Source organism: Sceloporus undulatus, chromosome 4 (genome assembly GCF_019175285.1).
Source record: "Sceloporus undulatus isolate JIND9_A2432 ecotype Alabama chromosome 4, SceUnd_v1.1, whole genome shotgun sequence".
In the NCBI taxonomy this organism is placed as follows: domain Eukaryota; kingdom Metazoa; phylum Chordata; class Lepidosauria; order Squamata; family Phrynosomatidae; genus Sceloporus; species Sceloporus undulatus.
In genome coordinates this window covers 6,470,271-6,497,876 of record NC_056525.1, presented here as the reverse complement: position 1 = coordinate 6,497,876, position 27,606 = coordinate 6,470,271, and the positions used below count along the sequence as shown (strand labels likewise).

General features: G+C 42.5%; 2 protein-coding genes across 5 annotated transcripts in view; one reads left to right on the top strand and one right to left on the bottom strand.

Annotated features, from left to right (window-relative positions):
- HELZ2 (helicase with zinc finger 2) overlaps nucleotides 1-18,404 on the top strand; it is a 77,482-nt gene extending 59,078 nt beyond the window's left edge. For all 4 annotated transcript variants that reach the window (XM_042462382.1, XM_042462384.1, XM_042462385.1 and 1 more), the window contains 7 exons: nucleotides 813-929; nucleotides 3,262-3,457; nucleotides 5,103-5,237; nucleotides 8,757-8,975; nucleotides 11,509-11,665; nucleotides 12,818-12,985; nucleotides 13,925-18,404. In XM_042462382.1, the coding sequence (XP_042318316.1) occupies nucleotides 813-929; nucleotides 3,262-3,457; nucleotides 5,103-5,237; nucleotides 8,757-8,975; nucleotides 11,509-11,665; nucleotides 12,818-12,985; nucleotides 13,925-14,046 (1,114 nt within the window). In that variant the 3' untranslated portion in view covers nucleotides 14,047-18,404. The remainder of the gene's footprint in view (nucleotides 1-812; nucleotides 930-3,261; nucleotides 3,458-5,102; nucleotides 5,238-8,756; nucleotides 8,976-11,508; nucleotides 11,666-12,817; nucleotides 12,986-13,924) is intronic.
- A 4,948-nt stretch (nucleotides 18,405-23,352) lies between these two features.
- FNDC11 (fibronectin type III domain containing 11) overlaps nucleotides 23,353-27,606 on the bottom strand; it is a 6,650-nt gene continuing 2,396 nt past the window's right edge. Inside the window, exon 2 of the mRNA XM_042464239.1 lies at nucleotides 23,353-24,379. Coding sequence (XP_042320173.1) covers nucleotides 23,437-24,379 — 943 coding nt within the window. The 3' untranslated portion in view covers nucleotides 23,353-23,436. The remainder of the gene's footprint in view (nucleotides 24,380-27,606) is intronic.

Below are 27,606 nucleotides of genomic sequence, written 5' to 3'. Positions count from 1 at the left end.
CTGGTCCCCTTGAGCTTCCTCAGTTGCCTAATTCTCTTTCTCGTGACACAATTGTTGGGGTAGTTTTGCAGCTTTGGCACATTTTCCCCCATTCTAAAAGGCTGAAATACCTGTCCTAAAACTTGGTGGTTAGAGGTTAAAGCTAAAATATGCTAATATTTCCAGTCCCACTCTTTTCATAGTATCAAAGAATCTTGGAGTTGGAAGGAGCCACTAGGACCATCCTTCAGGAATATGCAATTACAGCACTTCTGAAAGTTGAAAAATCCAACCTTTGGCGTTACCTGCTATTGAAATACAGCCCTCAAGAGCATGTCTGAAATTGAATCTGGCTCTTTGGCAAAGCTTCTCCATCCTTGTGCTGAACAATAGTTTGGCTCTGCAAGAATGGTCCTGGATGAATCTGGGTTTTGTGTGTTTTCTTTTACTTGCAACATGATTAGTTCTTTACTAGTCTATAGCAAATCATAAACTACTGTTGCATGTGAACTGGCAAACTGTTGCCTGTACTTGTCCTGGAAACCAGGATTGCAAGCATGGCTCCAAGCTGGTTGGCATTCTTGATTTGGATATATGAAAGCAAGCTCAGTCTGTAGAATTCTGGTTTGGATCTAGCATGAAATTATGCTTGGTGCAAACTAGGAGGAAACTAATTAAACTGAATACACTGGGATGGGGGAGGAAGGAGGCAGAAGAGCACTTGAACTCAAGGGTTACCTCAAACCTGTTCTCATAGAATTAAAGGATTATTAATAGTGTGTAAAAAGTTCTGTAAATATTTAGTTTTGAAACGAAAAATTATTTCTGCACAGGAGGATAACTTTACACTATCTGATGCGTGAACGTTCAAATCCCTATTCTAGTAAGATCTGTGTGTTCGATGCCCGTGTGAAAAGGGGAGAGGAGATAACAGAGGAAGAAGTTGAGAAGTGAGTTCAATTCAAAATGTTTGTTGAGCTTTATGTGGGGAAACCTTGATTTTTGTCATTAAATCTGTTCCAAGGAGACTTCAGATCCCACCTTTCAAAGCCAATGACTTTTGGCCTTTCTTGGATGTAACCAGAGCTCAGAAAAGCTGCATGGCAGTAGCTAGGATTCCCTGCCCGCTTAAACTCTGTATGGGGCATATTGTAGCTTACCACTATCTGAGTAAGCTTGTATAAATCTTGAGCCAGTAGTGGCTGATGAGTTCCATGTCAATATGGTAGTGAATCTGCTCTGGGTTTTAATCCATACGCTGAAAGCACTATTCAAGGCAAAGTACAACTCATGTATCTGCAGAACTGGTAATTGTGATTTCACTTATCCACATTGGGGGGAAAAGGTCTCCTGTGGATCCGGAGGCCCTCCAGCATGACTGTGGTCAGCTTCTATTGAAAGGTAACCATGAGAGTCACATGGAGGACCTCCAGATGCCTAGAGAGATCCCCTCTTTATCTGGAGATCTTCCAGCATGACTCTATGGTCATCTTCTGCTAAAAATATAGCATTCATAATTAACCATAGTTTCACTTACCTACAGTACCCATGAGAATAGATCCCCCATGGATATGGGGTCATACTGTACTCAATGTACTTTGAAGATCAAGTTCAACACCTTGGATAGATCCTTTGCAGTTTAGACTGCAAAGAGTGGATTCCTCTGAAATGGGAGCCACCAGCTGAAGTTTAAAATAAACTGAAATTTCCTGTAATATCTTCTCAAAGAGCACTGTGATTTGTGTGAGTGATGCTTTTAAAACAGGCCAGATTCTTAAGCCCTATCTTGATCTTGTTTTTCCCCCTAGTAATGGTGATTTAAACAAAGTTACCATTTCCTGAGTTTGAATACATTCCATAAGCCTGAAACTAGATTATATAGGCCCAGTACATACTGCCCCGAAAGGGCAGGCTGGAAGCGTCCGGTTTTCCTGCAAAGGGACGTCACAGCAGCCAAACTGCGCGGTTTCCCTCCGCCCCAAAAAGAACCTGGAAAAACTGGGTTTTTCTTGGGAAGCCATGCTCACGTCATGAATGTGCCATTGGTGCACACGTGATGTAAGCGATGTGCAGTGACATCTATACGCTGTGCGTCGCTTACGTCACAATGGCGGCCCCCATATGGACAGGAGGCTGCCATTACACCGCTGCCGTGACATCCTAGGGTTAGGAACTGTGGTTGGTGCACGGTCCCTAACCCTAGAATTGCTGCCTGGATGCCGCTTCTTGGTGGTATATGTACTGGGCCATAGTTTCAAACTAGGACACCATCACTAAGCTGTGTTTTCAGAATTCCCTAGTGTTATTTGGATCTGTTGCTATGGCCCTGTGATAGCAGGAATATAATTAGGTACAGTATGACCCTGTATCCACAGGAGTTATGTTCCAAGACCCCTCATTGATCCTGAAACCACGAATAATAGGGAAGCCTATTATGTTCATTGAGACAAATAACTCCCAGCCCAAGCATTGAATCACACTGCAGGACCCAGATATGCCTAGAGAGAATAGCTCTCAACTGCATTTCTAGGTCCTCCATGATTCTGTAGTATGCTAGGCTAGAAGCTGACCATAGAATCACATTGGAGGGCCTAGAAATGCTTAGAGAGAACATATTTTCAGACATGAGTAAGTGAAACAGTTTATACTGAATTCACAAACCTGGGGGTTATACTGTATTAGTTAACACTTTGGCTTTTAACTGTTAAGCTAACTATTTATAAGCCACTCTGAGAACATCTCTGAGTAAAGGACAAGACAGCAAAGCTTTAAATACATTAATACATTTAAATAATAATTAGTTGGCCCATCTCAACAGCTGCCTGGTTAAGCAGCAGGGAAAATATGTGCTACTGTACTCAGGTGGAGAGTCATTAGGAATCAGTGGGGCCCAATGATTCATACATCAACTGCATTTCCAAGCTGTCATGATGGGATAGATGATATGTAAGAGATCCATGCATTAGTTCTTGAAGGGTTTGGCTCTTACATCACTGTCCTGAATTCTGCAGCTGTGTATGTTCCAGTCCTATGGAAGCATCATAAAGGGCAGTTTGGGTTATAGGGTGTAGGATCCAACTGTTTTTAAAACCATGTTTCCAGACTTCAGGCAAATGTACTCAAAAGCTTGTTGGGGGATGTTTGCATTCATGGGCCAGAGAAGATGCTAAATAAGATTTGCAGGGTGGAAGTGTGGTATCTCCAAAAGGTTTGCCCATCCACTGGAATAGTGTCTGGGGATCTTCTTATGAGAGTAAGAGTGATCCCCATGTGGCCTTTCAGGTACAAACGGTTGCTGGGCAAGGCCCGGAAGTATGAACTGGAGCGCCATGACGTTATTCTGTGCACATGTTCTGCTGCCAGTAGTGGCTCCTTGAAGGACAGCTTGAACGTCAGACAGGTGCTTGTTGATGAGTGTGCCATGTCCACCGAGCCAGAAACCCTCATCCCACTGGTGAACTACAAAACAATTGAGAAGGTGAGCAGGACTGGTGGGATTTTGGAGAGTAGTGATGACAAGTGGGACTCTGCAAGAGGAAGGGTGCATGGTACTTAGGGCTTCTCCCCTTTAGGAATTATTTTGGCCTGAAATGGAAGCTTTGTAGTCCATGGTGGGCAGTAGGTTCAATGCCACTGTGCATGACAGTGAATCTCTTCCAGAATGTACTGCAAACTTCAAAGAAATTTTCCAGGATGTTGTTGCTGTTGTGTGCCTTCTAGTCCTTTATGACTTCTGGCAACACTAAGGTGAAAATATGGGGTTTTCTTGGCAAGATTTCTTATGAGAAGATTAACCCTTGCCTTCCCTTGAGGCTGCGAGAGTGTGACCCAGTGGATTTCCATGGCTGAGTGGGGATTTGAACCATGATCTCCCGATGTCCTAGTCCATTGCTCAGACCACTATACTATGCTGGCTTTTAGCTATCCAGAATACCAAAACACATACCTAAAATAGGTTTAGCTCCTTAGAGGTTCACACTGAAACTAGAAGCAGACTTGCCTCATTGACTTGGAAGTCATCAGCCACTACATTTGCTGATTGGGGCCTGTGCAGGACATCTATCCCATCCACCCTGTCCTTTCCTGCTGTACCAGATAACATAAAAGAGCCACAGTTCAGTGTATCTGATGGCACTAATCACTTTGGCTAGGGCGTTATTAAGGGAAACTGCCTAAGCAAGGGACCCTAGGTATTTGACAGTTTGAGGGCTCATCAAGAAGGTATCTAGGGCCTTTTTGTGTGAACGTAATAGTGGCAGTGGCAACCACCCATTTGCCTGCTGCATGCATGTGCCACCACAACCAGAGGTGGCCAACCAATAGGTGCCTCATGCTGGTTGTATGCTCAGTGCCAGACACACAACATCCTCAAAGCTAAGGCACTAGTGGTATCGCTAGGGGGGTGCAGTAGGTGTGGATTGCACCAGGTGACACCATCAGAAAGGGTGGCACCAAAATGTCTGTCTATAAAATTTTTGTGCAGTTATAACCAGTGAGAGAAGGGGTGGGAATAGCAGCTAAACATCTCTTGGGTTGATGCAGAGTGAGAGTGAATAACCACAACAGTGACCCACTTTAAAGATAGAGAGTTGTCCAAATGAAGAGTGGGGCTTCATTTGGAGGGTGGAATACACAGCCTCCTTCCTGAGAAATATTACTAAGGATTCTATTCTCTGAGAAATATTACTAAGGATTCTGTATGCTCTGGTACAGAACAAGGTCAATGGGGGTGACACCATCCCAAGCGATGCCATAGTGAGACACAATGAATTGGATGGTTTGGGAAATTGCCTTTCCTTTTTGGTGCCAGTGGCAGTTTAAAGCACTGCTTTAAATCTCTTTTCAATTTCCCCCATTATTATTGGCTGCTCGTTTGGGGCATGATTAATGGGTTTTAGGTTGTTTTAATTTTATGAGCATTTAATTAGATTTTTAACTTTCGTGTGCTGTGAATTTTTAACAACGTTTGTTTTAACTAAGCTGCCTTGAGTCCCAAACAGGGAAGAAGGCAGGATATAAATAAATATAATACTGATTTAAAAGATTTGATTAAAAGAATCAAGCCTTTTGGTTTAAAGCAGGAGGGAGGCTGAAACGTCAGTCTTGTTGGTTATTTCTTCCAGGTAGTCTTGCTGGGAGACCACCAGCAGTTGAGACCAGTTGTCTACAATGACTTCTGCAGGGCCCTGGGCATGGAGACATCGCTCTTTGAGCGCTACAAGGGCAAGGCCTTGATGCTGGACATACAGTATCGCATGGTGTGTGTTGGTTTTATTTGGCCATTCTTTCATCATTTAGTATGACATTTTTACTGCTTCTGTTTACTTAATAATTTACATTATTTCTGTCTGCTTTTGAGTACATTTTCATGCAAAGGCTGGAAGTAAAAATATATAATGCCCTCTCTGCCTGATTTTCACTCAACATGTGATGTTTAGAGATTTACATACTTTGTCATGTGTAATTTTTCCATGTTTTTTTCTAATTCCTTAAAACCGTCTTATTTCTTGAAGTCTCTATCCCACAGAGCTTAGACGTCTATTGTAAAACAACACATTTTCTTTGCTGCTGTGTTATTTTATGTTACTAGCATGCTCTTGTTGTTACTGTGCTAATTTTCACAAATTAAAATTGTGGCCTAAAATCCATGAAGGTTTTTTTATTATTATTCTGCAAAAGAGACATTCTTATCATCTTATCCTTGCAGAAACTAAAGTGTTATATTTAATGCATTACTTCTAAACTCTGATGACACTGTTAGTTATGTCCGTTCCTTTCATAAATGGAATTATATAATTTTATTTACTGGATTTAATCTGAACTTTTACAAATTGTGTTGTGTGTACAGGCTGAGTCCCCTTTATCTATTCCATTCTGTGATTCTATCCTGAGATCCAAAATACTCCAGAATCCAGAATTGTCTCCAGAATTGGCTGAGATATTGACACCTTTGCTTTCTGACTTTCAGTATACACAAACTTTGTTTCATGCACAAAAACTATTAAGAATATTATGTATAAAATTACCTTCAGTCTATGTGTATAAGGTGTACATGAAACATAAATGAATTTCATGTTTAGACTTAGGGCCCATGTCCAAGATATCTCATTATGAATATACAAATATTCTAAAATCTGAAAAAATTCAGAATCCAAAACACTTTTTTTGGTCCCAAAAGCATTTTAGATAATGGAGACTCAACCTATATTTTGTCAAACTTTTGTAAAACCACTTTCATTATTTTTAAAATGAAGAAAACAGAATATAACTTTTGCATAACACAGCATACAAGGGGAAGTGGCAAGTATTATATGTCGGAGCAGCAGCAAAGCAGAAAGCTGATGAGTTAAAAGTTTGAAGTCCTGAGCACAAGTCAAATTGAAAGAATGTGTTTCTGCCCAGATGTGTTAAGCATCTGGTAGATTTGACTGAAGTGTGCAGATACAGAGACCTAAAATTGGAAGGAGGATAACTTGAGTATATGCACACCTGCTGTAGAATCATAGAATCATAGAATCATAGAATCATAGAGTTGGAAGAGACCACTAGGGCCATTCAGTCCAACCCCCTGCCATGCAGGAAATCCAGATCAAAGCATCGTCGACAGATGGCCATCCAGCCTCTGTTTGAAGACCTCCAAGGAGGGAGACTCCACTGTGTTCCACTGTCGAACAGCCCTTACTGTCAGGAAATTCCTCCTAATGTTGAGGTGGAATCTCTTTTCCTGCAGCTTGCATCCATTGCTCCGGGTCCTAGTCTCTGGAGCAGCAGAAAACAAGCTTGCTCCCTCCTCAATATGACATCCCTTCAAGTATTTAAATAGGGCTATCATATCACCTCTTAACCTTCTTTTCTCCAGGCTAAACATCCCCAGCTCCCTAAGTCGTTCCTCATAGGGCATGGTTTCCAGACCTTTCACCATTTTAGTCGCCCTCCTTTGGACACGCTCCAGTTTCTCAATGTCCTTTTTGAATTGTGGCGCCCAGAACTGGACACAATATTCCAGGTGGGGCCTGACCAGAGCAGAATATAGTGGCACTATTACTTCCCTGGATCTAGATACGATACTTCTATTGATGCAGCCTAAAATCACATTGGCCTTGTTAGCTGCCGCATCACACTGTTGACTCATGTTCAACTTGTGGTCTACTTGGACTCCTAGATCCCTTTCACACGTTGTCTCCTTAAGCCAGGTGTCTCCCATCCTATATCTGTGCATTTCATTTTTTCGCCCTAAGTGCAGTACCTTACATTTCTCCCTGTTGAAGTTCATTCTGTTAGCTCTGGCCCAGCTTTCTAGTCTATTCAGGTCATTTTGAATTTTGATCCTGTCCTCTGGAGTATTAGCTATTCCTCCTAATTTAGTGTCATCTGCAAATTTGATAAGTATGCCCCCAATTTTTTCCTCCAAGTCATTGATAAAGATGTTGAACAGTACTGGGCCAAGGACAGAGCCCTGTGGGACTCCACTGGTTACTTCTCTCCAGGATGAAAAGGTGCCATTGTTGAGCACCCTTTGGGTTCGGCCGGTCAACCAATTACAAATCCACTTAACAGTTGCCTTGTCCAGCCCACATTTTACAAGCTTGTTTGCGAGAATGTCATGGGGAACCCTGTCAAAGGCCTTACTGAAATCAAGATATACTATATCCACAGCATTCCCTTCATCTACCAAGCTGGTAATTTTATCAAAGAAAGAGATTAGGTTTGTCTGGCATGACTTGTTTCTCTGAAACCCATGTTGACTTTTTGTGATTATGGCATTGCCTTCTAGATGTTCACAGACTCTCTGTTTAATGATCTGCTCCAGAATCTTTCCTGGTATTGATGTCAGACTAACTGAACGATAATTGTTGGGATCCTCTTTTTTCCCCTTTTTGAAGATGGGGACAACGTTTGCCCTCCTCCAGTCTGCAAGGATCTCTCCTGTTTTCCAGGAGTTTTCAAAGATTATTGCCAATGGCTCTGATATTACATTTGCCAGTTCTTTTAATACCCTTGGATGTAGCTCATCTGGTCCTGGAGACTTAAATTCATTTAGGTTAAATAGGTATTCCTCTACTATCTCTTTACTTATTTTGTGCTGAATTTCCCCTATTCTGTCCTCTGCTCCATTATCTTCAGGTTGAGCACCCTTTGCCTTTTCTGAGAAGACTGAGGCAAAGAAAGTGTTGAGTAATTCTGCCTTTTCGCTGTCTTCTGTTAGCATTTTGCCATCTTCTCCACGAAGTGGTCCTACTGTTTCCTTCTTCTTCCTTTTGCTGCGGACATATCCAAAAAAGCCCTTTTTGTTGTTCTTAACCTCTCCAGCAAGCCTGAGTTCATTCTGCGCTTTAGCTTTTCTGACCTTATCTCTACACTTGCTAACCCAGTGTCCCCTGTGATTCTGAGCAGACCATGGCAAAGTTTCCTTCATGGATTACACTTCCCAGAATTGCCCAGTCAGCATGGTCATGGGGGGATTTTGGGACCTGTAGTCCATTTTTTAAAAAGAAACTCCAGGTTCTGCTTCTAAGCCAATGTCACTATGGAAGGATTTGTTGAGATGTAAAGTCAAAGGCTTTCATGGCCAGCATCCATAGCTTTTTGTGGGTTTTCCGGGCTACGTGGCCATGTTCCAGAAAAGTTTCTTCTTGACGTTTCACCAGCATCTGTGGCTGGCATCTTCAGAGAATGCTTTGCCTGGAAAGAAGAAACTTTTCTGGAACATGGCCACATAGCCCGAAAAACCCACAAAAACTATTTGTTGAGATGTCCCTCTTTTTTGGTCCCCTCAGCATCGAGACATTTGTGCATTCCCCTCGGAGGCGTTTTACGACAACAAACTGAAGACCTGCCCCCAACTCATCCGTCGCACCAGCACCCTCTTCCACAGAGGCCGGCCCTCCTGCGCCATCATCTTTGGGCACATAGAAGGAAAGGAGAACAGCCTCATGGTCACCACGGAGGAAGGAAACGAGAACTCCAAGGCCAACTTTCAAGAAGCAGAGCAAGTGGTGAGTCGGTGCCTCTTTCTCTCCTCATGCTTTCATGCCAGAGTTTCCTCCTAGAGCAGGGGTTCTCAAACTTTGTTCCTGCAGCTGTTCTGGACTTCAACTCCCAGAAGCCCTAGGCAGCTTGTCCAACAGTCAGGAATTCTGGAAGCTGAAGTGAAAAACATCTGGAAGATCAAAGTTTGGGAATCACTGCCCTAGAGTCTAAGGTCCGCCTGATCACCCCTCTAGAAATATTCAAAAAGAGGCCAAAAACTTTCCTCTTCTGTCAAGCCTTCCCCTCTGGAAAATGAACTAGTGTACTTTGATCCCATTAACTTCCTGGCTCACCCTTTTGAATGATTGTTTTAGATTTGTATATTGTATTGTGTTATTGGTTTTATCTATTTTATGATGTGTTTGTAACTGGTTTTAAATTTTGTGTACACAGCTTTGATCTTTTGGGAAAGCGGTATAAAAATAAAATGTATTATTATTATTATTATTATTATTATTATTATTATTATTATTATTATGGTGGGCACAGGGCAGCCTGAGGCCCCTAGGGCTCTCCAGTGGTAAAATAAATTCCCCCAAGTACCTTCTGGGTGCATTTTTACCCTGCTTTTGGCCCATTTAAGGCCAAGAGAGGCCTTTTGTTAAAGAAGGACTTGACTAGGAAGAGCCTTCCTGTTACACTTTCAGTTGTTAAAAAAGCTTCTCCTGGACCTAAAACGTGGCAGAAATGCCCACTAGAGTGCAAAAAGGTTGGTTGGGTTTTGCAGGGGTGCAGATCCCCAAGGTGTAATGCAGCCCCTTTGCCTCCCACAGTTGTTCACTCCTGTCATAGATGCGGGAAGCCCCTGCCTTTCGAATGCCTTACTTTTCAATGCCTTGCTGTTTTGACAGTTCTAAATTATAGCTATGTACCACACTTTTGACCCCTGGCTTGCTCTTTTGACCACAGACTGCTGATTTGGCTCTCTCAGTTGTCTTGATGCCATCTAGTTTTCAGCCTTGCCTTTATAAGTTTTTTAAAAGGCTGGGCTTTGCTTTTTAACCAATTCCACTTTTTGGTAGTTCTCTGGACTCTAACTTATCATCCTTGCCTGTAAGCTTATAAAAGACTAGATTCTGCTTTTCAACCAGTTCCACTTCTTGGTAGTCCTCTGGCCCCTAACCCATCAGCCTTGCCTTTACTGGATTCCATATACGTGTGTGTGTGTGTGTGTGTGTGTGTGTGTGTGTGTATAAATTTTTATTGAATTAAATAAAGTGGATTCTACTTTTCAACCAGTTTCACTTTTTTTGTTAGCCGTTTGATCTCTAACTCATCATCCTTGCCTTTGCAAGCTTAAAATAAACTGGGTTCAGCTTTTTAACCAATTTGACTGTTTGGTATCCTTTGGTTCCAACTCATCAGATAAAAGGGGGCTTCCTGTATTGCAGGAAAACTTGGGTATTCCCTGTTGATCTTCCATCCATGTACTACTTAGGGCTAACCCTTCCAAATTCAGATGAGATCAGGGTGTTCAGTGTGCTATGGTGGTCCTTTGAGGAACTGTGTGTATTCTGCCAATGGTTTTATTTGCGTTGGGCAACAAATCTAGACCAGATATGTCATACTTTTGATAACAGACATTGTGTGTGGAGGAAACAGCTTCAGGGTGTGGTGAATCTCTGTGTGCATGGCTTACAGAGATACATTACACATAAATGTGCACCCTTCCTGCCCCCTGGTGTGAGATCCCTCTCAGTGGGTTGTGGGTTTCCTAATATGAAGATAGGAGTAGGGTGATAGATTTTACCCTAATGCATCAGTGTCTCCATGTGCAGCACTTCAGCCTATTGGATGATCAATAACTTCAGGTTGAGTATCCCTCATTATGTAAGTGCCGCGTGGTGCATGCAGATGCCGCATGGCACTTATGTAACAATGGTGGCTCCCATGTAAACAGGGTGCTGCCGTTGTTACGCCCTCATCAGGTGTGAGGGTTGCAGGGCATGTGGGCACTCCACCCACCAGGCAACCCTCACACATGATGAGGGCGCCGCAAAGGCCCGTCTGTTCCGGGCCATTGTCTATGCTGACTTGAGGCTGCTTGGGGTTGCAGTTTGAAAGCATCTGAGGACTACACAATTTTCATCCCTGTATCATACAAAGCATACCTTTATAATTAGGATCAGTAGCTGAACATAAAGTATCCAGTTCTTTACCTTGCAAGGCTAAATTAGCAACACCCTCTTGGCTGGCCTTGCACTGTGTGCGGAAAACTTTTCTTGTTTTATACAGCGATTCATCTACTGTAGCCTCCTCCTAGTATTGGTTTGAATTGTTGTTACCTGCCCTGAGTGATTTGACATTTAAGCCAAAAAGGAACAGGAGAAATAAGTTTGGTATGAAGGAAGGAATCCTGTTCACTGTCCCTGATGAATCCAGCCATTAGAGAATCAAGCAGATTGTTACCTGCATAGCCCATCTTTGACTCTGTGTCTTGTTCCTGCTGTGTATGTGATGAAATATATAAAAAGATGTTGTCCTTGCTAACTTTTTCAGGTGAGGATAGCGAAGCAGCTGACACTGGACAGGACCACTAAGCCTGAGGAGATTGCCATCCTGACCCCTTACAATGCCCAGGTAGTCGAGATCAAGAAGCGTCTCTCCCTGGTGGGGCTGCAAACGGTAACAGTTTGCACCATCATGAAAAGCCAAGGTGAGTTGTAAACTTTGTAAGGCTAGGCTTTGCATTTTTGTTAAGCAGTGAGACTTGACCATTGTTGACCTGTGAGGTTGCTATTGCACACCTTGCAGCGAAAAAGATATCTATGCTAAATTCTTCCCCAAGGATCCCTCTGTAATCTCTTGCAGCTAATCTTCTGCCTCTACTCAACTGCAAAAGAAGCAATACAACTGCAACAGAATTAAGTTTAGTCAAAGGCTTTCATGGCCAGCATCCATAGTTTTTTGTGGGTTTTTCAGGCTATGTGGCCATGTTCCAGAAAAGTTTCTTCCTGACGTTTTGCCAGCATCTGTGGCTGGCATCTTCAGAGGCATCTTCTTAATTAAGTTTAATTGCAAAAGGGATGGGTGGGAATTTGGCTTGTGACCTCCCTTTTTATTTTTGCAAGGAGCTGCTTTTGGTTAGAATGACTGTACCATATTTGGGTTATTTGTTATCTTAAGCTGCAAGAGGAGTGGGCAGAGAAAGGGGTTTGCTGGATGCTTTTAAGACTTTCCAACTTCCCCTTGTTGTTTGAACGCCTGTTTAGAAGGAGCATTAGTTATCCTAATAAATCACAGTGGAGCAGATTTCCATGTAATCAGTGTGTTTAGTTTGTAACAGAGCATGAAAGCGGTTTCTGGGAATCTCTTAATGCTGAATTAGGTCAGCTGGAAATGTTGAGAACATGTTGAGCATTGCTTGTTGAGGACAGCAGCTCATAAAGAAGTGGTTTGAAATCCTTCTTTTCAGATATGTATTTAAAAGAGTGGGAATGGCATCATCAGGCTGAAGGCTGCCAAACGCAGTAGGTGCCTTGTAATGTTGGAATGGAGCATAGAATCATAGAGTTGGAAGAGACCACAAGGGCCATCCAGTCCAACCCCCTGCCATGCAGGAAATCACAATCAAAGCATCCCCGACAGATGGCCATCCAGCCTCTGTTTGAAGACCTCTAAAGAAGGAGACTCCACTACACTCTGAGGGAGTTTGTTCCACTGTCAAACAGCCCTTACTGTCAGGAAGTTCCTCCTAATGTTGAGCTGGAATCTCTTTATAACTTGTCAGAGAGTAAAGGTTCATTTGCCCTAGCAAGTGCCCAGTTGACTTTGATGCATTAACTCTGTTGCAATTTCTGGCCTCCAGGCAGTGAATGGAAGTATGTGATTGTGTCCACCGTCCGCTCATGTGCCCAGTCAGAAATTGACAAAAAGCCCACCAAAAGCTGGCTGAAAAAATACTTGGGGTTTGTGTCTGACCAAAACCAGATCAATGTTGCCATCACTCGGGCCCAGGAGGGGCTCTGTATCATCGGTAAGTGACTGTGGTGTGCATGCTGAATAAACAGGCAGGTGGTTGGAAGTGTGCAACTGAAGAGCAAAGCTCAGAGAACCCCCCCCTTTTTTTTTTTTTTTGAGACTGCAGCTCTCAGTATTTTCCAACCAGCAGAGCAAGTTGGACCACTCTGGGAACCATAGTTCATAAAAAGGAATCATAGAATCATAGAGTTGGAAGAGACCACAAGGGCCATCCAATCCAACCCCCTACCATGCAGGAATTCCCAATCAAAGCATCCCTAACAGATGGCCATCCAGCCTCTGTTTAAAGACTTCAAAGGAGGGAGACTCCATCACACTCTGAGGGAATGTGTTCCACTGTCGAACAGCCCTTCTATTATGATCTGCAACATGTTCTAACAGACAGTGTGATGTATTGGTTTGAGTGTTGGAAGAGTATTCCAGGAGACCAAGTTTCAAATCCCCGTTTGTCCATGAAACTTTGGTGACTTTGGGCAAGAGGAAGGCAATGGCAAACCCTCTCTGAACAAATCTTGCCAAGAAAACCCCATGACAGGGTTGCCTTAGGGATCCTATAAATTGGAAATGACTTGAAGGCACACAACAACACAAACCAAGCTCCGTTGTAGAGTTGCTCACTCAGTGTGCTCGATCAGCAGTTAGTTGCTCTGGTACAAATAAGTTTGGGCATGCTGCAGATTGTAAGAGAGTCCCTTGCTACAGCTGGTATTTGTGGTTGGTGCCTCTAGATTTGACCCAACTGCTGGCATTTCCTCTTTGTCCCACCCTGCCTTGTGCCTGGTTGCCTGGCCCAAGCAGAACCACTGGGATTATCATCAAGGGCAGATGTGGGGTGAGAGTACACAGAAAAGAAAAAGCAAAACAAAATAGATAGTGAGCAGTCTTGATGCCATTCTTCATTGTTTTTACTACCCTCTTTCTCTTCTGCTCGTAGGAAACCGTTACCTCCTGGAGAGCAATTCTTTATGGCGAAGACTTGTAGAACATTACAGGAAGCAAGGATGCTACACCACAGCGGCTGCTATTCAGATTCGGCAGAGGTCTGCTGCCCGCTAATATGAACTGGTGCCCACTGATTGCAAAATGTACCTGTTCTTATCAATGACCTAAATCAGTATTCCCAACATTTTTCTACCCTACTGCAAACAGGACTTAGCACTGTGTGCCAAAACCTCCATATTCAAATGCTGCTAGGAAGAGAACCCACGAACCATTAACTGTTTGGTCTCTGAACTGTTGAAAGGGCACAAAGGATCTCGCAAACTTAATTTGGTGATTGTCCTAGACCTCTAGATCAATTCTTAAGTTTTTGGATGCAGGGGACCAGCCATTATTTCCCCCCCAATGTCCCAGAGACTAGTGCCATATTTGTTCCCATTGGCTTCAGTTCTTTTTTTCTTTCCTGGAAGCTCTTAGTCAACCACCAGCCAATGGCTCAGGGATTGGCACTGGTCCATTGACCACCACTTTGAGTAGCACTGCTCTAGACCAGTGCATGGGCAAGCATCACATGTGACAAGAGAAGCATGAATTTGCAAGAGCCCAGAAGAGCGACACACATCCAGCGCCAGTCTGACTCTCCATAATGCTTCCTTCTTCCTTGACTCTAAAAGCAAAAGCATCCCAAAGGCCCAGAGATTAGGAGTGTAGGAGCAATGCTATCTCCAGACCTTTGGGTTTTTCAGAGGCAAGTTTACAGTGATGTTTGTTCACCGCCATGTTGTAGATCATAACCCCCAATGAATGTATGTAGCAGTGGCATCACTAGTGCAGTGACTCATGGTGTCACTCTCCATGGACCTTGCCTTGTGTCATAGCATACAGAATCCTTAGTAATATTTCTTACAGGTTGACTATGCATGGCATCATTCAAATGAAGCACCACCTGCCACAAGGACAACACACTTACTCTCTCTCTTTCTGTGTTCGGGGTTAATTCCCCCTCTGTTCACCCTCCGCAAAGAGACTTTGCTGCTCTTCCCACTTCTCCCCTTACTGGCTGTAACTGCACAAAAATTTTATAGACAGACATTTCAGTGTCAGCCACTCTGACAGTGTCACCCAGTGTAATCTGCACCTCCTTCACCCCTGAAGTGACACCACTGTTCTGTAGTTCCTTTTCTGGAAGAGTTCTTTTTAATGTCATCTTTCATTATGGAGGCCAAAAGGGTAGGCTGTTCTCTGGAATCCCCAACTGACTGCTTTGGGAAATGCATCTTTGTTTTGCTTTTGGTGACCAAGTGAATGATGTACAAATCCAAAGGAAGGACCTCAGAAGATGTTTGCAAAGAAAGGAACCAAAGAAAATGTGCCACCACTAAGTGGAATTTCAGGGATCTTCTACCTTCACTCGGAGACAGGAGGTCTGCTTTTGCTCCTTTTGGATAACAAACAGAAACGTTTTCAGGCATGGCCCTGAAAACCTGTAAATAGATCTATTTGAGACCAAACATGAATTTTTATAATGAGAGCACCAGTTGGCAATTATCCCTGGCAGCCCAGAGAACTCTTTTACATGAATATATGTGTGTGTATATATATATTTTAACAGCTTCCATTTTTTAAAAAAGATTACTTGAAAGCATTTCCTCTTACTAAGAATTTTTTTACAACCTTTTTAAAAAAAAAATGCTGACAAGAGAATCACAAATCTGTCAAAAGCTTTGCTGTTCCTTGTTCCGCATTTTTCGGTTTTACCAGCAACTCTAAATATACACATGGTGCACCTTGTAAGAAACTTGACCTAGTATGTGGAGAAGTAGCAGCTGTGTGCCAGGAAAAGCAATGCCATTTTGCAAGATGGCTTTTGCTTTGTGAAAGTTAGCTTCTAGGACAATTGTTATGTCATTACACCTACATTACAGCTTACCTGGACATGGGCTTACACACTGTGCCACTGTGGCGGACTCCAGGTCTGTCAGAGCCCAGCTGGCTGAGGATGATGGGTGTTGTAGTCCCAACGCATCTGGAGGGCTCCAGGGTGCAAAAAGCTGGGCAACAGTCTTTCACACTTTTGTGTAGCTAGTACAGTTTCTCCACAGGTTGAGTGCTGTGGAGTGTGAGAAGAAAGAGGACTTCAATTTTAAAAATGATTCTTGTTCTCAGTATCACAAGTACCTGCCTTAAAACGAAAACCTTAATGAAACTTGATGCACAGGGATGTAGAGTTAGCATCCTTTGAAGACTCAATCTGTATGGGATTCGGCTACTATTGTGTAGCAGTAGTAGCTGAATCAACTGTTCCAGTGGATGGTCATCTCTGTGGTGTCCGTTTCGAACTGTGCAAAGCCAACACAAGATGCTGCTGCTGGACTTCTTCCTCATTGCCAGATTGTGGGAATATGTGCATCAAGATGTTCTACACAGATGTTCTCTCCTGTTTTGTCTTAAAATTGTAGCACATCTGATTTATTGTAATAGATGGAATTGCTTTTTCTAATGGGCATGGGAGTGAAATGTCTTAGAACTGTGCAACCTGGTGTATGTACAATTTGAATGTATTGTTCCATGAAAAAACCTTTGGTTTTTATTTTAGCTCTGGGTCGGCAGGGGAGACCTTCTCCTGTAATGAAAACCTATTGTCAGGGATCTTGATAGCAATGGAAGGGAAAGGAAGTAGTTCTTTTCCTGTGGTTCACCTCAGTAATCTTACATTGGAAAGTTTTATATTTTTAAAATTGCCAACAAAGCTGCTTTCTCTCCACACCTCCGATGCTGCATGGATAATTTCAGTCTGGAACAGAGAAACAGTTTAGGACAGAAGAGCTTGTCTTGCATTCCTACTGGCTGATGCTGGTGCATAAAGGAAGAGCATGTCATTGCGGAGACACAATAGCACCCCTGTGCTGACTTGCTATTTCATTATGCAACAGAATCTACAGCTTCTTAAGACTGCCTTGAAAATTAGATTTTTCTTCACCTAGCTGCCTCCACATGCTTCCACTATATTTGCAAAAAGTCTTTTGGGAGTACAGCTCCCATAATCCCCAAAGTAAAACAGCCACTGAGTTGTTCTTGTCCAAAAACCTAATTTTTCTCATGCCTTATTCTAACCCAAGAATACAGGAAAATATGCTGTTTGAATAAGCATACTTTCTATGAAAAATATCCATTTATCCAGATACAATCAGCTTCTTCTTTTTCTTCTAGAGGAAAATGTGCAATTCAGAACATTAAAAACTTTGTATTATCTGTAGATAAGATATTTCTTTTTTATAATGTTTCTTAAAATGGGATTTTAGTGCAATAATGTCTGATTATGAATGGGGACCACATTCGTCCAGCAGGAGTTTCTCTGCAGATGCCACACTGCAAGATTGTCATTTTGTGAGAGTCTCCTGTGGAACTGTGCCGGGTTGAATATTGATTTGTGAAATGGACCAAAATGTTAGAGCTCTGATCAGCTTTTTAATACAATATGTGTCTTTAAAAGCAGTCTTGAATTAATGAGTATTTTTAATGAGATTTGTTTAATGTATTTGACTATAGTGGGATTTTTTAAAAACCAGACTTACATGTATGTTGTCTTGGAGACCATTTTCATAGGGAGGTACAGAAGCAAATAAAAATGGAATCTCTGGACATTTAGTTAATCTCAACTAGAGCAGACCTGTTGAATGAATGAATTTTCCAGAAATGTTGACTGTTCATTCAGTAATCATCTCTACAGTGGGACAATACATTGACTTCACATCATTATGACTTATGGAGATTTAGTATATCCAGTTATTATTATTATTATTTTTTTGCCATTTGGAACTGCTTAAAAATATTTACGATATTCATATGAACCATTCTTCTTAATTAAATACTGTGAAGCTGTTTGTATTATAGAAAATTAAAATTGTTTCTGAAGTCTGATTATGCTAAGAAACTGGGGGGGGGGGGTGGTCTTAAGCATGCAGCAGAATGAGGCCTGCATTGCCTTGTACACTTTGATTCTTACTGTATAGAATTTAGTGACCCACCTGTTTGTAGGTGCTTCTGAGGAACAATTAAGTGCTATGAAGCACTTGCAAAATAATGCTGCTCTTGCAAAAAGGGTGGGTCAGCCCTCCGTATCCATGGATTCAACAAGCCACAGTTTAAAACTATTAAATATAAATTCCAAAAAAGCAAACCTTGATTTTACCATTTTATATAAGGGGCACCATTTTACTATACTATACTAATCGGGCTTATCCAATTGATTTACTATGACTGAACCCTGAAAATACTTACGTCCTGTGGATGATATGCACATAGATTGTAACAACCTTTTTATATCTGTTTTTATAATTGATTGAGTAATTGATATATTGTAGGAACTTGTGAGTTTATAAAAATGTAATTATTCTAATGCTGATTTTATCTGTTGTGCTCCTGCCTCGATCCATGGGAACAGGTGGGAAATATAAATAAAGATTTTATTATTATTACTGTATATTATATTTAATGGAACTTGAACATCCATGTTCAAATTTGTGATATGCTTCAGCTTATGCCACCTACAGTCACTATGCATTATTTTCCGTAGTGGTGGAAGTGAATTTAACTTGCAGGAGGCTAAGGAATCTCTTGGCGGACACACTCATTTTTACTGCGCCAAGCTGTGCCATCACTATCTTTTCTCTTCCAAAGCCAAACCTGCAAACTGAAAGCCCTATGGAAAGTACAGGTACAAATTCCAAAGTCCAAAATGCAAATAAGTACTTGCAGCTAAGAGGTCTTTCTGGGTAGACACATGTTACATTAAATGTCAAAAACCTGGTGAACAATACATTTGTAAAATGTTAGCTCTGGAATGAAATGTTCTATGTTGTTTTCAATATTTACACTTTTATTGGAAGAGGAGGAGTAGGCAGTCCTCTGCCACGGTGAGGACAGCGAGGTGGACTTTGGGCGGCCGGGGGGAGGGCAAAATCACAGTGGCAATGGGACTTGAGCATCCGTGGGTTTGGGTATCCACAGCAGATACCAAGGGTCAGCTACCTGTAGATGGCCATTTACTGGAGTAAGTTTGCTTTAAGTTCTTTCAATAAATATTAAACGTTCCCTGCAGTTCCTATAGACAAATCTTGAGAATTACCATTACATGTCAATATACCATAAGACTACTGTACTACAAATTAGCTTTACATACACAGGCACATTGATACACTGGCGTTTGGATGTGGTATGCAACCACCTATTAGGCAGTGCATTAAATTGAGGTTGAGCAATATTTTACTAAGTGTTCCTTGAGGCTAACCTCCTTCAACGTACGTATGCACTGTAGTAGTTTGAGTGTTGGGACTGTGACAGGGGTTCAATTCCCCGCTTGGCCATGAAACTCACTGGGTGACCTTGGACAGATCACATACTCTCAGCTTCATGGGAAGGCAATGGCAAACCTCTCAACAAATCTTACCAAGAAAACCAGAATAGTGCCACTCTGTTCTGCTTTGGTAATGAATACTCACCTGGACTACTATGTCCAGTTCTGGGAACCACAATTCAAAAAGGATGTTGAGAAGCTGGAGCATGTCCAAAGGAGGGTGACCAAAATGGTGATAGCTCTGGAAACTATGAAGCCCTATGAGAAGGACTTAGGGAGCTGGGTATGTTTAGCCTGGAGAAGAAATGGTTAGTGATATGATAGCCCTGTTTAAATATTTGAAGGGGTGTCACAGTGAAGATGAAGCAAGTTTGTTTTCTGCTGCTCCAGATACTAGGATCCGGAACAATAATGAAAGTTACAGGAAAAGATCCCACCTCAACATTAGGAGAAACATCCTGACAGCAAGAGCTGTTTGACAGTGGAACACATTTCTTCAGAGTGTGGTGGAGTCTCCTCCTTTGGAGGTCTTTAAACAGGCTGGATCACCATCTGTCAGGGATGCTTTGATTGTGAGTTCCTGCATGGCAGGGGCTTGGGCTGGATGGCCCTTGTGGTCTCTTCCAACTCTGTGATTCTATGTAGATAGTGCAAGGGATGGCATAGCTGTTGCCTTTTGATGGGCTGTCAAATCCTTGTTACTGTGTACTTTTAAGTCATTTCTGATTTATGGCGACCCTAAGGGGAACCTATCATGGGAGTTTCTTGGCAAATTTCTTCCAAGAGGCTTTGCCATTGCCATCCTCTGAGGCTCAGAGAGTGTGACTTGCCCAAGGTCACCCAGTGGGTTGCCATGGGTGAGCAGGGATTTAAACCGTCTCCAGAATTGAAGTCTCATGCTCAAACCACTATACCATGCTGGCCTTCAATAAAATCCTATCCTTATAATCACTTTGTCAAACAGCACTTCCCCAGGGATGTTAGTGCCCCAGTGGTCAGGAAAGCAAAGATGAAATGCTATCAAAATCTTTTGACAGCCAGCTCATATCCCTGCTTTTGATGTTGTGGATACGAAGAAATATTTGCCAGTTTGGCTCTCTGAAAAAAAAGCAATAAATTGAGCGCTATGGAAGAGAGACTGTGGGTAAATAAACCCCAATCTTAACTGATTTGTGGAACACACTCCCTCAGAGAGTGATGGAGTCTCTTTCTTTGGAAGTCTTCAAACAGAGGCTAGATGGCCATCCGTTGGGGTTGCTTTGATTGTGATTTCCTGCATGGCAGGGGGTTGGACTGGATGGCCCTTGCGGTCTCTTCCAGCTCTATGATTCTATAAAGCCAATGATAGGTTCACTTTAGGGTCACCATCAATTGGAAACACATTGAAGGCACACAACAATAGCACCAAGAGCCCAGTAAGATTAATCTTCATTGGAAAATAATGCATTACACAGTTGGCCCTCAGTATCCGTGGACTTGCCATCTGCAGATTCCAGCATCTGTAGATGGCAAGCCCAAATTTTGGGGGGGGGGGGGCGCAGGGGGGGAGGAAGCAGTGGTGGCGGGGGAATCATAGAATTGGAAGAGACCACAAAGGCCATCCAGTCCAACCCCGTCCCATGCAGAAACTCTCAGTCAAAGCATCCCCAACAGATGGCCATCCAGCCTCTGCTTAAAGACCTCCAAGGTGGGAGACTCCACTACACTCCGAGGGAGTTTGTTCCACTGTCGAATAGCCCTTACTGTCAGGAAGTTCCTTCTAATATTGAGGTGGAATCTCTTTTCCTGCAGCTTGCATCCATTGTTCCAGGTCCTAGTCTCTGGAGCAGCAGAAAACAAACTTGCAAAATCCATGGACGAGCATCCATGGATTTTGGATGCTCAAATATTTAAACAGGGCTATCATATCACCTCTTAAACTTCTCTTCTCCAGGCTAAACATCCCCAGTTCCCTAAGTCATTCCTCATAGGACATGGTTTCCAGACCCTTCACCATTTTAGTTGCCTTCCCTTGGACATGCTCGTTTCTCAATTTCCTTTTTGAATTGTGGTGCCCAGAACTGGACGCAATATTCCAGGTGGGGCCTGACCAAACTAGAATAGAGTGGCACTATTACTTCCCTTAATCTAGACACTATACTTTTATTGCTGCAGCCTAATATTGCATTAGCCTTTTTTGCTGCCACATCACACTGTTCACTCATGTTCAACTTGTGGTCTACTTGGACTCCTAGATCCCTTTCACACGTAGTTTCGTTCAGCCAGGTGTCCCCATCCTATATCTGTGCATTTCATTTTTCCGCCCTAAGTGCGGTACCTTACATTTCTCTCTGTTGAAGTTCATTTTGTTAGCTTTGGCCTAGCTTTCTAGTTTATTCAGGTCATTTAATTTTTGATCCTGTCCTCTGGGGTATCAGCTATTCCTCCTAATTTGGTGTCATCTGCACATTTGATAAGTATGACCCCAATTCTCTCATCCAAGTCACTGATAAAGATGTTGAATAGCACTGGGCCCAGGATAGAGCCCTGTGGGACCCCAATGGTCACTTCTCTCTAGGATGAAAAGTAGCCATTGTTGAGCACTCTTTGGGTTCAGCCAGTCAATCAATTACAAATCCATGGAATAGTTACCTCAAGCATAGGCGGAATTCACCTTACGTGGGGGGGGGGGGGGGAACGGATCCTCCACATAAGGCAAGGTTCCACTGTACTAGCTTGTTTGCAAAAATGTCATGGGGAACTTTGTCAAAGGTCTTACTGAAATCAAGATATACAATATCCACAGCATTCCCTTCATCAAAAAAGAGATAAGTTTTTTCTGGCATGATTTGATTCTCCGAAACCCATGTTGATTCTTTGTGATTATGGCATTGCTTTCTAGATGTTCACAGACTCTCTGTTTAATTATCTGCTCCAGAATCTTTCCTAGTACTGATGTCAGACTAACTGGACGATAATTGTTTGGATCCTCTTTTTTCCCCTTTTTGAAGATGGGGACAACGTTTGCCCTCCTCCAGTCTGCTGGGATCTCTTCTGTTTTCCAGGAGTTCTCAAAGATTATTGCCAATGGCTCCAATATTACATTTGCCATTTCTTTTAATACCCTTGGATGTAGTTCATCTGGTCCTGGAGACTTATATTCATTTAGATTAGCAAGGTATTCCTGTACTATTGCGGAACAGCGGTCTATAAATAAAACTTATTATTATTATTACTAGATTTTTAATTACTGTACTTTGTGCTGAATTTCTCCAATTCTGTCAGAGGCTGCCACAGCGGGGGGAGGAAGGTTGAAGATGAGGAGGGAGGAGGAAGAATAGGAGGAAGGGGCATTGGCGTCGGGGGAGGAAGAGTAGGCAGCCCCCTGCCATGGTGAGGGCAGCAAGATGGACTTTGGGCGGCCGGGAGGGGGGGATCACATTGTCCCCAATGGTGGCATGACCATGCCACCATTGAGGGCAATGGGACTTGAGCATCCATGGATTTTGTTATCCACAGCAGATACCAAGGGTCAACTGTACCTGTGGGTGGCATATACTGATGCATATCACCAAATTCACATATTTAATTAGCATGATAAGACCTTGTTTTCTACATAAGATACCTCTTAAATGTTAATTTATTGGAGTTCTGTCTGTATTTCGCTTCTTATGGAGAGATACCAGGACAGAATGAACACTCCTTTCCACTCTGACATTGATAACGGATCCAACATATTAAATATTGGTCAACTGGGAATTTGGTGTCTGCCCTTTATATTCTATCTGAGAGAAGAGATATTTATGTTCTCTACCTTATGCCCATTAGTTTAGTACTTTCTAAAACTCTTGTTGTCAATTTAATGTCCAGTTTTAAACTTAACCCAATTCCCCACCATGTGCTTTTGATAATGAAATATTTAACTGAAGTTTTGCCCTCAGTGAGAATGGGCCTTCCAACAATTTCTCACAGGAAGAAATGCCAATAGGTCAAACAGGACTTCAGCTTTGCTTGGCCTACTAACTGCAGTGTTTCTTTCAGCACCTTTCTGTCCAATTTCCACAATAAGACAAGAAAAAGCTCATGCGGTGATGCCAAAAACATTAAAAATAAGTTTTTAATTTGACTTATTTTACATTCCTTGTGTATTGCTAAGATGGGAAAGTCAGGGTTCAGACATGGCACTCCATTTCTTCTTCAAGGTACGGTTTGGTCTTAAGTAGTACAGAATCATGCCATTGTTCATAAACAAGTGTGTAAGTCTCTGCTCTTTTGACGCTGAACCTATACAAACGGTCAGGCAGGAGGTTGTGGATTTCACATGTGTTTGAAGTGACGGGCATGATTCCACAGTGGACTCGCTCTTGGGGCGTTCTGGGCTCCAGCAGCTTAAAGCGGAGCTCGTACTGTTCGAATTGTGGCTGCTGGCTAGTAACAAACCATTTGAGACTCACCCAGTCTTCATGGGCCACTGACTCCCGTCGATCAAACATCACTGGCATTTTTGTGCTAAGGACGAGTCTGATGTGTGGGATTTTGGTAATCCCAACATCTGATATCAGACGGTGCTTGACGTATAACCTTCCAGGTACCAACACAGCAAGGAAATAATCCATCTGCTCAGAGAGACTCGCCACCCTTTGTCTAATAGTGTCCCACCTGGAGAGGAAAGTCATCATGTCATAGGTCTCCAGGAAGTGGACCAGCTCCTCCCGACCCTTCTCCAGCTCTTCCAACAGGTCAGACAGGAGCAGCAGCTGGATTTTGGTTTGGATGGTCCCTACTTTCTTCATCCTCTGGAACCTCCAGGGGTCTATCAGTTGGAACATGGTGGTGGGCAGCATCAGATGGTTTTGATCCCCCAGTGCCAAGTGCTTTGGCAGGATTTCGATGTAATAGGAGCATTTTTTGAGAAGCTCAATCCGCTTGTGGTGACGTTTGAGCAGGTGGAGGCTTAAGTCGGAGTTCAGGAATTCCAGCACGACATTCTTTCTTTCCACGTACCTCCTCCAAGCTTCGTTCTCCTGCTCCTCATCACTGTACACCATGGTCTGGAGGTTGGATCCTAACTTGTTCAAATAAACGTCAATAGTTCCAATGTTTCTCATGCCTGGGCTGGGGAAAAAAATAAAGGGGAAAAAATACCCAAAGGAAAGCCAGTCAGTTGCAAGGTGGTCATGAAGGTGAACTCTAATTCCCACTTACTTTATTGTCTGAAGCTTGGAGTCAATTTCAGCTAAACAGGGAAACCTCATGTTCCTTTGCTCTGACGTTCCTGCTCTTCCCTTCCCTTGAAGCCTCTCACCACAAATTCCTCCTGCTCACCTTCTCGTCCTGAAATTTGTCTTGACTATTCCCTAATGGAATCCTATTTCCCTAGTCCACACAAGTTGACTCCAGCCCATACCTCCTGCTTTACCAGGTCCCTGCTTACTTCCTATGTTTGGTCTTTGTCTCCTGCAACTGCCTGATGAGTCATATCCTTGCTTTGTGTGTCACTTGAAGTGATTGCCATAGAGAGACTCAGCCAATGGTTGAAGGAATGGCTCTTGCAAGCACTGTCCAGATCAGAATTGTTGGCACTAACGGCAGGATTCCACTCTCATCACTCAGGTAGAAAGGGCAGGGCCTTGGGATCTCAGGATGGGATGGGCCCAGTGGTTCTCCCATTCTTTGCCCTTAAATCATTCATCCTTCTGATTCTCTATATGACAGGAATGGAGAACATTTGACCTTCCTGGGTTTTTCAACTACAATCTTCAGAAACACTTGCCATCAAAGCCAATGGTAAGATATGAGAGAGGGATTCCAAAGCACTTGAATGGCCAAAAAGTTTCCTATGCGATATGATCTGAACAGTTCAGGCAATGATTAAACCAAGCTATAGAAAACCTTCCCCTATTCTGATGTCTTTATCACCAGGTTTAAAGTTATGCAAATTTCCTGTAACCATTTTTTCCTTAATATTAAGCTGTAACCCTGAGATAATACATGTAGATCAGACTGGAGACTCCCCCAAAGCATTCTATACACTCACTAAAAGAAGTAAGTGTAGTAAGTTCAGTTCAACACCAGAGATTCTTAAGGGAAAAGGGTGTTCTGCCAATAGACAAAGAGTGACCATTGGGGATCCAGCAGCTGAACCAAGGGAAATGAAGAATGAATTCTTCTGGCATTGTGGCATTCCAGAACATCATCAACACTTCCACCATCATCATATCCCTAGGTGCACATATAATGTAGGCTGTATTACAACATCATGTGGGAAGTAAGAGATGGGGAATCCCAGGCATGACGACCATTCAAAATTGGCATCACTTCTGTATCTGGTCCTGATACAGGATCTATACCTCTGCCTCTAGATTCTATTTTGGGGCAATGGTTAAGCAAATAGATGTTATTTTTATTTATTCTTCCTGATCTTTATATGATCTTATTTTCAAACAATAAGTGAATTAAATGGTTCCTTTCAATTGCTAGACACAGAGTATAATACTGAGGTGAACAAACCCAGCAAAGTCAGAAGGTAACACAGCAGAGTGGGGTATCCCAGCTTGACCACAGAAACCCACTGAGTGACCTTGGGCAAGTCACACTCTCTTAGCCTCAGGACGGCAAAAGCAAACCTCTGAAGAAACCTGTCAAGAAAATCCCATGATAGGTTTGCTTTAGGATCACCATAAGTTGGAAGCGACTTGAAGGAAAAGAACAACTGCAGAGTGGGCAAAACTAGTAATGTGGACAGGGAATGATAGGTGGGTATGAGGTGACCAAGAACCAAGAAATGATGGAAGGAGGATTCATGGGTATGTGTTGCATGGCAGAACCTTCAAGTTGATCCTGACTTATGGTGATCCATGAGGCGAATCGCTCACAGGGTTTGCTTAGCAAGATTTGTTCAGAGATTTGCTTGCCGAGTTTGTTCGGTATTTGCCTTCCCCTGAGAGAGTGTGACTTGCCCAAGGTGGGTTTCCATGACCAAGCGGAGACCTGAATCCTGGTCTCCAGGTTACTAGTATTAACACTCAAACCACTACACCACACTGGCTCTCATCCTAGTGATATAGAAGCACAAAAAATGTTCACATTAAAACATTACTGTCAGTGAAAAATATGACCTAAAAGGTCGCTTTCTGCATGGGCATTACTAACTCAAAGATGTTACGCACTTATGCTCAATACCCCACTGCTCTTAGCCAGGCTTCATTCCATATAAACAGATGAAACAGCAGTTTACTTGAGCTTTTGCTAGTTGCTTTCTGCTAACTACAAAGCCATGCAAGAGGAATGAAGGATGGGAAAGCCAGAGACATCTGTAAATGATGTCCACAAAAAAAGTAAACTGGGGGAAAGAGACTGTGCAGTCGTTCAGTGTCTTTCTCAGCTTTTTTCCTCATCTCCTTAACCATGAGGTCTAGAGAAATTTTTCCTTTTAAAAATACAAAGGTAGAATAATTTGGAGTTGGTATACATGTTGGATGCTTTACAGCTTGGGTCCAGGCTATTTGAAAGACCGTATCTCCTTGTATGAGTCGACTAGAGTACAGGGGTACCCCGGGTTACGAAATTAATTCGTTCCGCCGCCGCTTTCGTAACCCGAAAATCTTCGTAAGGCGAAAAAGCCATAGGCGCTAATGGGAAAAAGCCACGATTTCGTGCGAAATAGCGCCGAAAAGCACCAAAAAATTTTTCGTAACCCAAAATAACCTTCGTAACCCGGAACAGTTTTTTTAAATGGATTTTTTTCGTAACCTGGAAATTTCGTAAGGCGGCGCATTCGTATCCCGGGGTACCACTGTATTGAGATCATCCAGAGAGGCCCTTTTCTCTGTTCTACCACCCTCTCAGGTGTGTTTGGCTGCTCCCAAGCTTTGCAACTCTCTCCCTAGAGAGGCCAGGATGGCCCCATCCGTACTGTCCTTCTGGCGGCAGATAAAGACATTCTTGTGCCGGCAGGCCTTTGCTAACTGATAAGGGCTAGGAATGTTGTCCTAATGAAATTTTTAAGGTTTGTATTTTTAATACAATCTATTTTAACTCATAACCATTTTAACTTTTTAAATGTTTTTTTTAATTGTATTTATACATTTTAATGTTGTATTGTTTTTAAATTGTATTGCTTTAAATCTGGCTTGAGTTCCTATGTTGAGAAAGAAAGGATATAAGAAAATAAAATCATAAAAATAAAATAATGATACTATACGTTAGTAAACCAGTCTTCATGATATAAGCAGGCAAGTGGAAATGAGGAAATAACTTTGTATTATGTCTTACATACCAGGTATGTGTACCCCCAAATTTCACCTGTATATGCACATGATGTACAACTGTGTGATAAACAT